This window comes from Aythya fuligula, chromosome 19 (assembly GCF_009819795.1).
Source record: "Aythya fuligula isolate bAytFul2 chromosome 19, bAytFul2.pri, whole genome shotgun sequence".
Lineage (NCBI taxonomy): Eukaryota > Metazoa > Chordata > Aves > Anseriformes > Anatidae > Aythya > Aythya fuligula.
In genome coordinates, this window is record NC_045577.1 from 3,419,218 (window position 1) to 3,434,852 (window position 15,635).

Consider the following 15,635-nt stretch of genomic DNA (forward strand, 5'->3'; position numbering starts at 1 on the left):
AAAAAAGGTGCAAAACCAAAAAAATCCGTGGGCATTTAATGCCCCCTGCCTGCAACCCGGACTTCCCGCGGTACTCCAGGTTCGTCTCCAGCCCCATCCCCGCCGCCACATCCCCCCCCCTCCGCCGCAAGCCCACGCAAAACGAGGGCAAAACGGGCAAATCCGCCGCTCCCTCGGAGCCCGGCCCCTTCCTCTGTGAGGAGTGGCCGTGGGCGGGACTCGAACCCGCGGCCGGTGGCGCCCCGGCAACGGAAGCGGGAGCGGGGCCGGGGCTCGGCGGGGCCGTTGGCGGCCATGCAGCCCCGGCAGCTCCGCTGGGACACGCTGGAGGCTCTGCGCGACTCCAGCAAGGGCCGCCTGAAGTACTGCCGCCACTGGCTGCGGGACGAGGTGAGGGGTCCGGGACGCAAGTCCTGTGAGGAGCGGCTGAGGGAACTGGGGGTGTTTGGGCTGGAGAGGAGGAGGCTCAGGGGACACCTCATTGCTCTTCACAACTCCCTGAAAGGAAGCTGTGGGGAGCTGGGGGCAGCCTCTTCTCACAGGTAACCAGTGGTAAGACCAGAGGGAATGGCCTCAAGTTGCACCAGGGGAGGTTCAGGATGGAAATGAGGAGACATTTCTCCTCAGAAAGAGTGGTCAGGCATCGGGATGGGTTGCCCAGGGAGGTGGTGGAGTCACTATCCCTGGGGGTGCTCAAGGAGAGGTTGGACGCGGTGCTGGGGGACGTGGGTTAATGGGTGACAGTGGTTGTAGTGGGGTGGTTGGGCCAGGTGATTTTGGAGGGCCAAGCTTAGGGATTCTGTGAAAGCTGACAGAATAAATGGGAAGTGGGGTGCTGAACCGCTGTTATGAGGCACCTGCTGACCCATGCGGGTGTTCTCAGCAGTGTTTGTTCACGCTTTCTTGCTGTGCTCTGAGCTCACAAGTGTTTTCTCCCAAGGATGTCTTGGAAGGATGCATGTCGCCTCTCACGCTGTCCTCTTACTCTGGCTGGGTCCTGGACAGAATAGTTGAACGGTCAGACCAGGAAATTACACCATCCAAAACTTCAACACCTAACAAATCCACTCCCCATACAAACCAGCTACCTCTTGAGAAGGTCACATCTGCCAGCCACCAGGGCTCTTCACCACTTTCATCTACAGTGCTGAGCGAAACAAAGGTAGCTCTCTAATTATAGCCCAAATGTGAGCAGCTGTGTGGAAAAAGTATGTTAACTTGCTGCCATGAATTGCCTGACGGAGGTTGGTTTGTGCTCTGTTAATTTGTTTGTGAGGAAAAACATGCTTAGTTACAGCTATTTTTTTTTTTTTTAGCATAGCCAGGGAACGCTAAAATTGGTAGTAATAAGATCTTCCTTAAATAACTTCCACAGCAGGCCAAAAGCAAGCTCTTTTTCACCATAACTAAGGAAAATCTCGTTGGCATTATTATAGTTATGTGAATTAGTAGCATGGGATTCATCCATGAGGAAGGATATGGTCACAGAGTAGGATCAGGCCTGTTGTAAGAGTCTGTGAGTACTCTCTTTGGCTCTTCTGTCTCTTCTCTGGAGCCTTTGAAAGACTGAGAGGTGTTACGGCTCTTCCTGAAGAATGGTTCAAAGCATAAACTATCTTGGTTTCCTGCAATGTAACATCTTCAGTGAATGTAGAGAGAACCTGGGGTGTCTGTCTAGCCTTTTCAGGTGATAGTGAGCCCTTGTGAATGTCCTAGAGGCTATTGGTATCTGCTCCGATTTTACTGATTGGGAAGAGCAACTATCACAACCTCACGTGGGTGCTGGAGGATACTCAAAATTGTGAGATTACACATCTGGGTTGTTTAACTACTCTAAAACTTGTGTGTTGGTTGACTCCTTTGTCTGTTTATGTAACATGTACTTTAAGAGACTTGATTTACCTGTATTCCTCCGTGAATTTCTGATACTATATTTAGTCACTGATTCTACTCATATGCTAACCACGCAGGGAAATAATGGTCTTAGTCTGCTGGAAATGGATCAAGAAGTCCTTCCAACACTACTTCCATCTAAAGTTACGGAAGTCGAAGGCTGTATTCGGATGTATGAAGAGATGCACAGGTTGAAAGGAAAGGTAAAAAATAAAAATAAAAATAAAAATAAAAATAAAAATAAAAAAGGGGAGTGAGGAGCTGAGGTGTATGTGAATCACAGAAGAGCTATATAACCAGAGGTAACAATGCTCGAGTTAAAAGAACTGAGCAGTTGTTTACTCTCTAAGGTTTAGCATAACCTCAAGTGGACCACATTAGCTGCCTCTAGGTAATTTCATTTGTATTTTCTTCTGGTGCGTTCTGGTGGTTATCACATTGTGCTGCTTCTGGCACCTTTGCAATCTGCAGGAGGGGCTCAGGCAGCGGCAGGAGCAGCAAGAGCAGATGGTGAGGGCAGTGTATGACCTTGCAAGTGAGCAACTGAAGCGTTTTGATGAACTGAAGGAGCTAAAGCAGCATCAGGAATTCCAAGATTTGCAAGAAGTGATGGAGAAGAGGTGAGAATAGCACCAGTATCCTTAAAATACTATAACATCTAACCAAAGTGATGGTTAATTCTTAAAAATGTTTAGAAGTAACTTGTTGTGTGTTTGTGTTTGTATTTTATTGATCATGTCTTTAATAGACTCCCCCCCTCCCCCCTTTGTTTGTGTATTTTAGCTTAAAGGAAACTCAGGGACAGCAAGAGAAGTTGAAAGAAGAACACCGACACAGAGCAAAGGTCTGAGACTTGTAACAGTTTTCTTTCATAAAAGAGCATGGCTACTTGGTAGGAACTAGAAAGACCAGTTGATGTATTTATCTATATGTAGTATTTCTGGGGTGAGAACGTATTTTCTGGTGCTGTTCCAGGCACCTGCTGTGTTGTTGAGGAAATGCAGTACAGGCACATGCCTTACAGGAGAAGAACAGTGGAGTCTTTAACTAAACTAACTTCCATTCAAAGTTTGCTGATCGTGCTTGAACTAGGGCTTGGCTCCTGCTGTATGATTGGTCAAGATGTTGTCTCGATGATTAAGGTGTTAGTCTTTAAAGATTAGTTTGCCTTTACTACTTCCATAGAGATGGGGTCTTGTGTATAAAAATAGCATATTGTGACGTTCTTAGGCCTATCCATACAACTTTGTCTGTTAATTTATGTGAGGAAACTTGAATATACTTATTTAATGTCTTAAGATTCAATCTGAATTTTTTTATTTTCTTCCTAACTCTGTGGCAATCAAACAGTCTTGAGATTCCCTGTGAACCTCTTATTCTCCAACCCTGAGGTTCCATGGATGCTGTAGGCAGCAAAATTTGTCAATCATGCTATCGCAGCTTCTGTGGTACTTCTGTGTTCAGAACCACGTTCAGACTACAGCTGGTGAAAAAAATTGTTTTCCCCATCTGCAGTTCCTTTCATTAAGCTAGGAAGGACCTGTAAAGCTAGAGTTGCTTAACTCTGTGTCTGTTTTCTTTCTCTCCCTAGGTATTAAATCTAAAACTACGTGAGGCAGAGCAGCAGAGGCAGCGTCAGGAGGAGCTGGAGCGTTTGCGTAAGGAAGAAGGCCAGGAAAGACTGCGTCGCCTTTATTCCATCCAGGAGGAAGTGCTACAGCTTAACCAGCAGATTGATCCCAATTACAGACACAAAGACTTGCCAAAAATTGATCTTTCTGCATACAGTAGTCGAGGCAACCAGATCTGTGGGCTGGTGTCAGGACTCATCCGCACCACTAGCGAGGTAGTGGCTCTAGGGTTGTTTTTAACTGTGCTTCTCCTTCCTTTTGAAGCTCCCTGTAATTGTCTTCAAACGCAGCTTGTTTTGAGACAGTTAACTAACACGTCACAGAAATGTTTTTAGATGTTTGGCCTATAAAGCAGCTAATTCAAAAGCCAAGTTCTCTTCTTTGACACTTTAGCTGTGTGAAAATGGCTTATAAAAATGCATGAGGATTTCTGCAAGAGCGACTGGTTATTAAAGTAGTGCAGCTCTTGATGCTATTAAGTTCCTTCTTGAGGCAACCATGGAAATTGAGTGGTTCATAAATTATTAGAAATACTGAATGCGGTAGGGTGCTCCTATCTTAGTAAGCGTTTTTACAGGAACTGTGTGTCTATGAAAAACACTTTCTCTATGTGAAGGTGAGATACAAACCTTGAAAAATTAAACACTGTAATAATGCTCATCATCTGTTCCAGTTTGTCACGGGTATCTTCCTGCAAAGGAAGCCATCTAGTCTTTGCACTGGGGTTCCATTCCGCTTGTCAAAGTGTGTTATTAATTTTTGTTTTCCTAAGATCTTGTGAGATCTATTCACGGACTGAGACAAAGTTTATGTACAAATAAAGGAGAAAAAGATTTTCACTAAAAGAGGATAAAATACATAGTTAGCTCCTGGATTTTATGAAAATTAGTGCTTCAAACGTTTCAAATGTTTTATCGCCTTCTCTATTTCTTGATAGAGAGGTTTCCCTACTCAAATGGATGTGGCCAATACTGAACGAGCACTGCAGGAAATGCGGGGACTGATATCCAGCATGCAGCAAGAAATCGCTGCAGCTGTGGAAGAAAAAAAAAGGAGAGATGAAGAGGAAGAGAGACAGAAGCAGCAGGAGTTACTGAAAAAATCACAGATGAAAGCTCAGAGTACTGCCCCTGCACAGCTGCCAGGGGGAAAGCAGACAAAGGAAGGTTGGTTGTTACTCTCTCCCTGCCATTTCCTCCTTGTACACTTTCTTACTGTTTTGCCAAATCCTATTTTGGTATCTTACTGTTGCAATGATGTACCTTCTCATAGCTTTAACTTTTAGCACAACTAACAGCATGGATATAGGACTGCCAGCAGCAAACTATCTGATGCATAAGCTGACTTAAATCAGGTGTTCTAGATTTTGGGGTCTTTGTTAATCTCCTGATTTTTAATATTTTATTTTTCTTTTTATTAGGACTTCAAGTTAAGACAGACGAAAGTATTATGCGCTGGTACCAGGAACTTCAAGATGCTGCAAACCAGTGTGTCACTTCTTTCAGTGAGATAAGCAACTGCAAAGACAATGAGGTACAAACAAACGATTAACACTGTTGAAGAGGGATTATCTTGATCTCTAGTGGAAGTAGGAGAGCTTTCATAAAAAACATTTCTAACAGCAGCCTCTGTTAAGTCTGCTCATCCTTGCTGTCATAAAAAACAGGAGCTGTAGAGCAGAATTGCAGCCTACTTTTTAAATTCTGCAGGTTACTTATTTTCTGTAGTTTTAACAATTTGGATCAGACTGCTATAGAGTATTAAAAGACAATGCTGTGTGCTGCTTCTAACGAATTACTTCTCACTCTCTCTTGCTTTTGTCACTTTTATATATCATTCATTCTTCATGAGATTTTTTTTCCTGTTGATTCAATGAGTACTTTACATCTTGGTATGACTCAAACCCTGAGACAGAAAAATGTTGAACAGTGGGTTCTGAACATTTACGTTAGTTTATTTTCTTCTAATGTTTCTCAGTTATATTCAGCAAAACTAACCTACTTGTCTGCTGCTGGCCTTCTAGGGGTATCTTCAGGTCTTAAAGATTGTGGCTGTAGGAACCTGGCATCTTACTGTCTCAGGAAGTGTTTTTTATTCATGTTTCTGGTCTTCTAGGTACATATAACAGTTAAATTAAATGATAGCTATTCTGGAAGTAAATATTCTGACCTCAGTCCTGTGAGATTAGATTCTGTAGTATTTTCAGTGGATTTAATTCAGCTAAAGATGAATTAAGATTTAGGACTGAATTCCTCCTTTCAGAATTTGGACCATAACATATATATTGTATCAGTGAAACTCTGCCTTTCAGTCTTGATCAATTCTCTTGCCTTTAAAGTTTTTTTTAAATGTTTTTTTGTTGTTGTTTTCCAGGTTAAGAAGACAAAAATGGACTTGCAGAAAGCAGCTACGATCCCTGTTAGCCAGATCTCTAGCATAGCAGGTCAGGAAAACACAAAGAGCTCAATCCAACCGTAATGCCTTTAGATTTTAGTAGATTTTAGTAGAACACAGTGTATCCAAGGTTTCTATAATTACCCTTATGGAAAAGAGCTGGCGTAGGAAGAGGCCAAGTCTTTGTAGCACAGTGTTTGCTTTTGTTTTTAGAGTCTGTTGCCTCCCTGAGAAGCCTCTTGCTTCATCGTAATTCAGTTTCTTTAATCAGATGTAGCAAATGAGCAGTTGGAGGCGCCTTGCCCTTTAGGGTGTGGGTCCAGTTTTTGTGCAGTTGATGCAATGTTTTTAAGGCTTGTCTTTTTCCTAACCTTCTGTCTCCATACATTCCTGATATATTTACAGGCTCTCAGCTGAGAGAGATATTTGACAAGATCAATAACCTGCTCTCTGGAAAGTCTGTTCAGAGTGGAGGGCGAAGTGTATCAGTGAGTCAGCATCCACAGGGTCTGGATTTTGTTTATTACAAACTTGCAGAGAAATTTGTGGTGAGAAACTCTTCTCTTTTTTGGGGTGGCAAGGGTAGCTGGTGCTTTAGGAAGCTCTTTTGGTCATCGTCCTCCCTATTCAACAAACAAAATTACTAGGCATATGTTAACATTCATATTGTTTAGAGAAAGTGCTTTAAGGATTAAAAAAAAGCAAGAATGAAGGAACTTTTTTTTTCTCTTTTTTTGTCTCTCCTTCCACTGTTTTATCTTTTCTAAGAGAAATTATTATTTTAAATTCCAGGCTTATATGCTGCAAAATCTTAACTAGTTTTATAGAATAATAGTGGAAAAAAGGTTGATAGTTATTTATGATCTATGACAAAACTGTACACCTGCTCAAAAACCTACATCTTGGCAGAATTGGAGGAAAAAGAAGAAAGCTCACAAGAGTCAAGCTTCTGTCCCTGCTGTGCAGTTAGCACCTCCCAAAAATGATGTATCATTGTTTGAATTGCTTTTTGAAGTTGGCAATATTCTTTTTTCTGTTCTTTATTTGGTAAATTTGGGTTGTTTGAGACTTTAATTTGTCAGTACAGAGACAAAATACATGCAAAAAAAATCCCCATAGACTAAAACTGTGACTGAATTTGTAAACGTTAGAATATGGTTGTTTGGAGTAAAAATGTCTGTGCAGCCTTGCACTTTGTGCCTGAAGATGCTAACTCCTTTTTTCAGTCCTGGGCCAAGTTTGTCATCTTCTGTGGGAGCTGACGACACGGGGCCTTATCAGCTTTTTTGTGGGTGGCTACAATAGTCATAGAAACATTAGTAGGGGCTAATTACAACAAAGGAGATGGAACAAAAAAAAAATCTTTTCAATTTGTTGTCTGAAAAATGTCTTGGAGGGGTGGGAACAGACTTTTCTTTCCCCTTCCCAGAGTCAAGGAGAAGAAGAAGTAGCTTCTCACCGTGAGGCAGCTTTCCCAATTGCAGTGGTGGCATCCGGAATCTGGGAAATACACCCTCGAGTTGGAGATCTCTTTTTAGCTCATCTACACAAAAAGTGCCCGTATTCTGTGCCATTCTACCCTGCCTTCAAAGAAGGAACCTCTATGGAAGAGTATCAGAGGTAAATTTATTATTGTACTTCTTCAGCATGCACTCAACAAGGGCTAAGACTGTATTCTTGTGAGTGAACTCTGCTTTTCCCCATCTCTAATTACTTAGGCACTGCGACGTGCTTGCATAGGGTCTGGAGGTTTACTCACAAGTGTGCAGTTCCCCTGATTCTGCACCCCTGGAGAATATTTTTCAGAACCTCTGGAAATGTTTTTAGGGGTAATGGATGCTCTTTCTTCTTCTTCCTTGTTCTTCTCAAAGAACAGTTGATAGCCATAGCTTGATTTGACCTGAAATAGCCAGTACAGAACCTGAAGCTTCAGTGTGGTACAAAATAGTGGAATATATGATACAAAATGTAATAATCGGCCTTTGCAATAATTCTTACATGGTTTTGGATTATCCTTTGTCTCAGTACATTTGACTTAAAGTAAATTGAGAAGTGCAGAGACTCATATGAATGTGTTTTGCTGTCCTAATACTGGAACATCTTCTCATACTTAGGATGCTCGGATATCAAGTTAAGGATTCTAAGGTAGAAGAGCAAGACCATTTCCTTAAACGGATGTCAGGAATGATTCGTCTTTATGCTGCTATCATTCAGCTTCGGTGGCCTTATGGAAACAGACAAGGGGTATGTGTATATGATGTTATAATTATAACTCTGTTAGTATCCCAGGAGTCTATTAAATGTATTATAAACTTGATTTGCAGCTGAACCTAAACCTCATAATGAACCTAAAACTCATAATAAATTTGAAGAGAGATGGTCATAGTTATACCAAACAAGGCAATGCAAAGTACTTTGTATCATCGACCTTTACTTACTTACTAGGTATTTTCATAACAGTCACGTTGGATGTAAGGCTACCGTAAAACAACTTTATAAAAATGAAAAGAAGTCTGAAAGCTGTCTGTTTTGATAAAAGCATTTTGCATATTGTAAAACAAGTGGTGGTTAGCTTTTTTGTATTGCTTTATAGACACATCCTCATGGGCTGAGTTATGGATGGCGCTGGCTTGCTCAGATGTTGAACATGGAACCTCTGGCAGATGTGACAGCTACACTTCTTTTTGATTTTCTGGAGGTCAGTGATGTATGAGTCTACTTAGCAGCAGCAAAACACTGGGAAATGACATAACCAAACATTCTATTTCCTTTTTTTTTCTTTTCCTTCTTTTTTAAATAAAAAAGTCATTATAGTTTATGAGACAAGACAGTAAATTCGTGAATTGGTGGCTAAAGGGATCTAAACTGGAGATACTGTAGTGTCTGAAGGGATTATTGATTGAGGTGATGTTTGTTACGATTTTTAAGAAGAATTTTTTTTTTTTTAACTTGTCCATTTTCCTTCAGAAGGGCAGATGAATAATTCCAGATTCTTGCTAATACAGCCTTGGAGTTTGAATTATTTAAAAAACTGGTTTACCCAGACCACGTGCAACTACTGTTATATTTTCCTTTAAAAAAAAACAAACAACGGGAACCTTAAAAAAAGTAGTTGCATGCTCCTGTAAGAAGAAGGTTTGCTAATCACTTGGCACCAATTCATACAATGCAATGCAGAATGTAAGGTCCTGTGTCCTTTCCAGATGAATTACTTTATAAGACAGGATGGGTTTTTCAGGTTGGAAAGGACAGAGTCTGATATACGTGTATATTAATCCATATCCCAGGATACGTAGCTCTCCTAAATAAGAGCCAAAGCTGAAGGCTGGAGTCAAGGGAGATGCATTATCAAACAGAAGCAGCTTTTGTGCTTATTAAATGCCTTCTAAAGATTGTATACAAAGAGAGAGTAAATTACAAAGCGAAATACACCAGAGGCATTCTGTAAGCTGGCTATATGAATAAAATTGATAAGTACATATTGCACTAATCAAGATTGGTAAATGACTACAGTACTCCTTAGCAAATGCTATTAGGGAAGGCTGTTAATTTTGAAGGGAGATTGGAGTGAGAGGAATTACAACGTCAAATGGGTATTAGTGATGACCACCCAGTCAATGACAAGAAAAGGTGATTGTGCTGGCAGTAGGGCAAACTAGAACCTTTGCTTGTTTTATTGTAGGTATAGGTATTTATCTTAATGTCTGAATTAAATATTAAGTGATTGATATTGGACAGGTTCACTGAAAGTGTTATGCTATTCTGAGACCCGATTCTATACCGTAGGTATGTGGTAACGCTCTCATGAAACAGTATCAGATTCAGTTCTGGAAAATGATATTGCTGATCCGAGAAGACTACTTCCCAAGGTATGATACTTGTTTTTAGGAATGTGAAATAATCCTTGTTTTTACTTTTTGGGTGTTTGGTGTTTGCTCTTAAAAGACTCTTCCCTCTTTTCCTATTTCTGACATTCACCTCCCTATCCACTTGCAAATAAAACTCAACTTTCTAAATAGATTTTGAGACATGCTGTTCTTTCTGCAGGATTGAAGCAATTACTAGCTCTGGACAGATGGGCTCTTTAATGCGTTTCAAGCAATTCTTGGAGGTAAAGCAATTTTTTTCAGTTTTAGAGTGACTTTTTCCTCCATTCTGTTCGATATATGCATCATTCCAATAATGATGTTGGCACTGCTTGCAGCACACTAGATAGTCCGGACCTGTAACTATGACGTAACCTGTCTTTCACTTACTGAATGCTCTTAATGATAGTTATGATGTCAAACATCTTGATTCTTTCTTACCTCACATTTGTTTTTCTCAGTGGAAAATTATTTTGGTTATAATTGATGTTCACTGAGAATAGTTGCAGTGAGAGGAGACATGGGCTGAGAACGATTCTGCTGAGTCATTTCTGTAACAGCTCATTTTCATCAGTGGTTTGCTTACTTTTTATGTTGTCCTGATTAGATTATGAGGAAGCAGACATTTTGAGCCGCTCTTTGTAGCGTCTTGTTAGCATTGTATTTTGTGTATGTATTTTTTAGAGAAAACTTGCAGAACTGTTGAATACTTTTGTTTTGTGTTGTGAATGTTGTCTTAAACTAGAGCTATCGTATTTTAATATCATAGTTTGTACTTTAATTTCAAAACAAATTTTGATACTTTGTTAGCAATGCTTTGGATGTGTGCAATAAGAGCCGTCAAAATTCCTGAGAAGAGATTGCAAACCAAGATAACCCATTTCTTTCTCCCTTTTTTTTTTTTTTTTTTTTTTCTGTTGTTGTCTTCTCTTTACTAGGAATGTCTACAGAAGAAGGAAATTCCATTACCAAAGGGCTTTCTGCAGTCTTCCTTTTGGAGGTCATAAATCAGCATGTACTTCTTCCTCCCTGGATGTCAGTGCTTTCAGACCTGGCTTCCTGTTTACATATAGAGGCAAAACAAATTCATTTTGTATTTGGGTGGATGAGGAGATTATATTCAATCCATGTGTTAAAGTGTAATTCATTACATTTTATGTTGAGTAGAACAAAATCTTAATTTGTTGGAAATGGTTAAAGCTGTTCTTTATTTTGGATTTTTATAGGTTTTTATATAGTAAATTATGGAAAACTGAGAATTTTCCTTGGTATGCTCAAACATGTGGAAGGTAGTTTACATACAGTATTCTGGTAACTTCTGGATTTCACTATAAACACTTGGACTGAAAATTTGCTCAGTGGTATTCTGTTCATGGAAGTGAAAATACCTCAAAGCTTTACGAAGTCTTAACATAGTAATCAGTCTCAGAAACTTACTGGTGAAACTTTATTTTTATTATTTATTATGTCAAACTTTTGTAATTCACTTTCCGTTATGTTGATGTAACTTGCATCCTGTTTGTGGCAACATCTTAAAACTACTGAGGGACTGGTAAAAGGTACTTGGCCTAGTATTGTGAACGTTTCTCTCTGTTGAATGTAACTTTGCTCCAAGAGGCAGTGTTCTTGATCTAAGAGAGGTAGACTCACTTTTTAAAACTTTGTGTGGATTTTTATGGGGGAAAAAGCAGAGTTCCTGAAACTACAGAAATTGTGTCCACTATCCATTAAGTGGATGAAAGCTAATAATCAATTTTATTAAAAAAATAATAACGGTGAAACAGTGCATTCATCTAAACACTTTGGCTGATGTTCTGTCATCATTGAGGGGGAAATGGTATGCTTGAGTTACCTATGGTGCATTGAATTATATTTTATAATGACCATTTTATAGAAATATATTTCTTACTTTTCAATGTTATGCCATTTTTATGTATAAAATACTGTAATACTTTTATACCAACGGTGAATTATTCTGAGAATAGTTCATTCTAGAAATCTGTTTAAATTTAATATTGAAGTGTGATTATTTTTTTCTCTTTAATCTGATGCAGCTTGTTTTTCTGCAGCCATTGGAGAGTACATAGTACAGGGGATCAGGGTGGTGGGAGATTTGTTTGATAGGTATTGCGCTGTTCTTGAACTATTTTGATAGTCTTCAAGATGAGAAAATCTGCTGCAGAGTTCTAGAAGGCAGTACGTGATTTTTTTTTCAAAATACTGTTACAAGTTAAAATTATTATTTTTACCAGATTGTTCTTCGATAATCCCAAACATTTCACACTTTGAAGCTGTAGAATGTGGATTTGAGGGGGCCATATGACAATCTGAATTTGATTTTTTTTTTTTTTTTTACATGGCCCTTAAACTTTCTGAGAAAAGATTGTAACACATGTACTTGGTCTTTTAAAACCTTGAACTTTGACTTTAAAATTGACTGGTAATAAATTAAATTTGTATTTGGTGTATACATTTTGTGAAGTGACACTGGAACTCATTATATTAATGTTTTTGGTGATTGTTCTCGTATGCTGGAAATCTTCTTCCAGTATCCTTTAACAGAAAAGTACTACACCTTTCATTAGTATACTTGAAAATGCGTAGTTGTTTGTTTGTTTTTTTTTTAATATATATGGAGTGGAGATGTTATGAGTACATCTTGCCTATCTGTAATTATGTTGGAGACTCACTTTATCAAGATAGTAATTGGTAGTGTCTGTTAGAAATAATTATCTGCCTGTGCCAAAACACAAGGGGTGATTTGATGGTATGTACAAGATACAGAATCTTTCCTTGTTTTGGTTGAGAGGTACTGGGGTTTACTAATGTTTTTTTGGGGGGGAATATAAGTACCTATTTTCATTAATAACAAATATACAGTATGCATTTCTACCTCAGTAAAAGGCATCCAGATATTTATATGCTATTTCAAAAACATTAATAAGGATTTTTAATTGAATGGGTATGCTTCCAAATAACTAATAAATCAATATTTATTTTTAGACGTAGCTTATGGCTGCATCTGCTTCTTGAGCTGGTGCTTGACTTGTATCATGCTGTTCTGTTTTTTTTTATTTTACTTTAGCAGCTTCGAATGTTAGCCATTTGGTGTTAAGTTACGGTGCAAATAAGGTCCTATGCATATATTAAAATGGCACGACATGCATATTCATATCAAACATGACAAGTGAGAGCATCTCACATGTGAAAATACTGCGCACTTAGGACCAGATGCATTAAAATTGCTGTGAGTCATACTCTTCCTTAGAGACAATACTTTGAGGCAGTCCTACGGGTTCTGATGCAAGATGAGTGCCAGGCTGCTTTTTCCATTTAAGTCCTTTAATAAAAGAAAGCGTTATTAACTCAAAAATCACTAAAAGAAGTTTGCTGTGTTGGTCCTAAGAATTTCTGTCTCACCAGAGATTTGGGTAAACCTTATTTGCCATGTCTATTTAAATCATCTTGTTTATACAAAAGGCTCCTTTGCCTTTGAATTTATGCATTGGCTTTTTAAAAATAGACCGTTTTTGACAAGCGTGTGCACCCTTTTCATGTTCTGCCCTTGTCAAGCTTCTTTGTGATTCTGACATTGCGGGCTACTTCAAAAAGACAGCTTTAACCATGTATATACTGTGTATATATATATTTAATAAGGGAAAGCTGCTGAGGCTGCTGTTGGAGCGGGGCTTATCGATTGAATTTTCACAATCTGCAGCAGCTCAGGGCTGAGAGCAGGAACCTGGCCCCAGCGGGGCCTGAAAAGGGGGCGGAAGACCCCACTCCTGCGCTAATTAAAATGATTTCCACTGTCGCTTGGTGTTTTTATTTTTATTTTGTTACGGGTTGAGGAAAGGAGGCCCGAAGGGTCACCACACAACCTCCGCCCTCAGGCGCCCCGCCCCGCCCCTCGGCTCTTTCCGGAGCCCTTCGGCAATTTCCGGAACCCCTCGTCACCGCCCGCAGCCCCCCCTCGGCTCTCTCCGCTCCTCCCCGCATGCGCACTCCCCTCCGTTCTACTGCGCTCGAGTGGGTGGGGCCGTCCCCTCCTTCCCCCCCCCCCTCCCTTTCCGCCGTGCCGCCCGTTCTGCGGCGCTGACGTCACCCCCCGCACCCTATAAAAGGGGCCGGCGCGGGCGGCGCGGAGCGGCCGTGGCGGCGGAGGGGCGGCGGCGGCGGCACGGGGACGGGGAGCTGCGCACCGACCCGGTGAGGGCTGCGGCTGAGCGCCCCGCTCGCCTTCTTCCCACCTCCCTCGGGTAAAACGGGCCGCCGCCGCCCCGTCACGCCTCGCTCCGCTCCGCCGCTGCGGAGACAGGTGGACGGGTGCGCTGCGGCCGGGGCTCGCCCCTCACGGCGGGTCCCTATGGCTGTGGGGGGTGCGTGTGGGGGGCTCTCCCGTCAGGGGAAGGAACGGGGAGGGACGGGAACCGTCCTCACGGGGTGGGGGCTGCAGCCATGGGGTGAGGCGTGGATAAAGGGCAGGCGGGCGGGGAGCGCCGGGAGCCGCCCAGGGCAGCGGCAGGAATTGGGGTCGGATCCCCCGGGGGGGGTAACGAGGGGACAGCCCCCGGCAGTGCCCGGCTCCTGAGGAGAAAACCGGAGGGGCCAAAGCCCCGGTAATGGCTTCCAGGAGCCGGCCGGCCCTGCCCAAGGTCAGCGTGAGGGGAGAGGGGGGCGGCAGGGCCCGGGGGGCCGCTGGTAGAAAGCCTCCCCCCTCAGAGAAAGCCTTCAGCCCCCGAAATCCGCTCTATTCCTCACAGAAAGCGTCCCCTCCTCACAAAAAGCCTCCCCCTCGATGTCCTCCCCTTCCTCACAGAAAGCCTTCCTCTCCCCCTGCAGAAAGCCTCCCCTCACAGAAAGCCTCCCCCTCCTCGAAATCTTCCCCCCCTCACAGAAATCTTCCCCCCCACAAAAGGAAAAAAAAAAAAGCCTACCTCCCCCTCACAGAAAACCTTCCCCTCACAAAAAAAAAAAAAGCCTCCCCCTCACATAAAAGCCCCCAGCCTCCTCTCCCTCCAGAGGCAGGGCAAGTGCCAAGGTTTCCCTCAGAAAAAAAGAAAAAAAAAAACAACAAAAAGAAAACCAGTATCTATTCCTCTCCTAGCCTCTTTATTTCTATATTTATTTAACGTAAAGAAATGACCGTCTTCCCCCTCCCAGATTCCTTGCCCACCCTTGTGGGGTTGGTACGGTGTAAATACATTGGCAGTTGGTCAATGCATGCCCCTGAGGTAATCAGCTGCCCTGGTGTTTAAGGGAAAGCACAAGCATTTATTGCATTTATCGTTTTCCCGGCAGGTCCATGTCAGCTGTTTAGGATTTTTAGTACGTGTTCCCATCTGAAATGTACGTGACAATTCAGCAGTCTTTCATACATATTTAAATAGGCTCTGAGCAGCAGTTGTCTGGAGATGGCAAATGAACGCATGAGGGAGAAAAAAAAGGCCTGGAATGGTTCTGTATCTTTCTGGAAAAAAAAAATATCGGTGTTTTGTTTGGAGAAAAGTGCCAGAAGATTCCAAAGACTATTCTCTGAAAGGCCTTGGTCAGGGATTCAGATTTTTTTTCAAAACAAATATTAAATCATGTTGTGTGGCTCTTTTTGTGCATTTAAATGCAGCCAGCAATCCGTCCTTCCGTGAAATCTTCATTTGTCATTATTTGCTCTGCCCGATTTGTAGGTGAGGAACAAAAGGTTAGAAAATCGGATGTTTACTGCTGCATGGTATGCAGGATCTGTAGCTGTAGCAATGGAACTGTTACGCTGTGGAAAATACTTGAACCAGGATAGCAGGTTACATTGTTAATATGAAGTAATTCATTTCCCTTCATACTAGGGGGGGGAGGA

At 41.6% G+C, this 15,635-nt stretch overlaps 2 protein-coding genes across 7 annotated transcripts in view; both read left to right on the top strand.

Moving 5' to 3' along the window:
• Positions 1-38: 38 nt before the first annotated feature.
• GLE1 (GLE1 RNA export mediator) lies at positions 39-11,699 on the top strand. Its single transcript, XM_032200502.1, has 17 exons — positions 39-79; positions 204-390; positions 941-1,162; positions 1,971-2,096; positions 2,365-2,513; positions 2,677-2,737; positions 3,485-3,739; positions 4,462-4,690; positions 4,945-5,057; positions 5,898-5,967; positions 6,324-6,466; positions 7,348-7,538; positions 8,033-8,162; positions 8,512-8,616; positions 9,705-9,787; positions 9,966-10,029; positions 10,723-11,699. Exons 1-17 carry the CDS (start codon positions 39-41, stop codon positions 10,789-10,791), a joined length of 2,238 nt encoding a protein of 745 aa, XP_032056393.1. The 3' UTR covers positions 10,792-11,699.
• A 2,243-nt stretch (positions 11,700-13,942) lies between these two features.
• The window catches only part of SPTAN1 (spectrin alpha, non-erythrocytic 1), a 50,158-nt gene continuing 48,465 nt past the window's right edge, over positions 13,943-15,635 (top strand). Inside the window, exons 1-2 of one of the 6 annotated variants that reach the window (XM_032200043.1) lie at positions 13,969-13,993; positions 15,086-15,133. The gene's annotated coding sequence lies outside the window, so the exon portion shown is untranslated. Of the gene's footprint in view, positions 13,994-15,085; positions 15,134-15,635 lie in introns of all 6 variants that reach the window. The other 5 variants (XM_032200039.1, XM_032200042.1, XM_032200038.1 and 2 more) reach the window with 5 other exon arrangements.

Excerpts from the sequence above, each read along its gene's own strand:
- GLE1 (XM_032200502.1), top strand. The coding sequence starts at position 39 with ATGCCCCCTGCCTGCAACCCGGACTTCCCGCGGTACTCCAG. Across the intron at positions 1,163-1,970 it reads CAGTGCTGAGCGAAACAAAG|GGAAATAATGGTCTTAGTCT; the intron begins GTAGCTCTCTAA and ends CTAACCACGCAG. Across the intron at positions 2,514-2,676 it reads CAAGAAGTGATGGAGAAGAG|CTTAAAGGAAACTCAGGGAC; the intron begins GTGAGAATAGCA and ends TGTGTATTTTAG.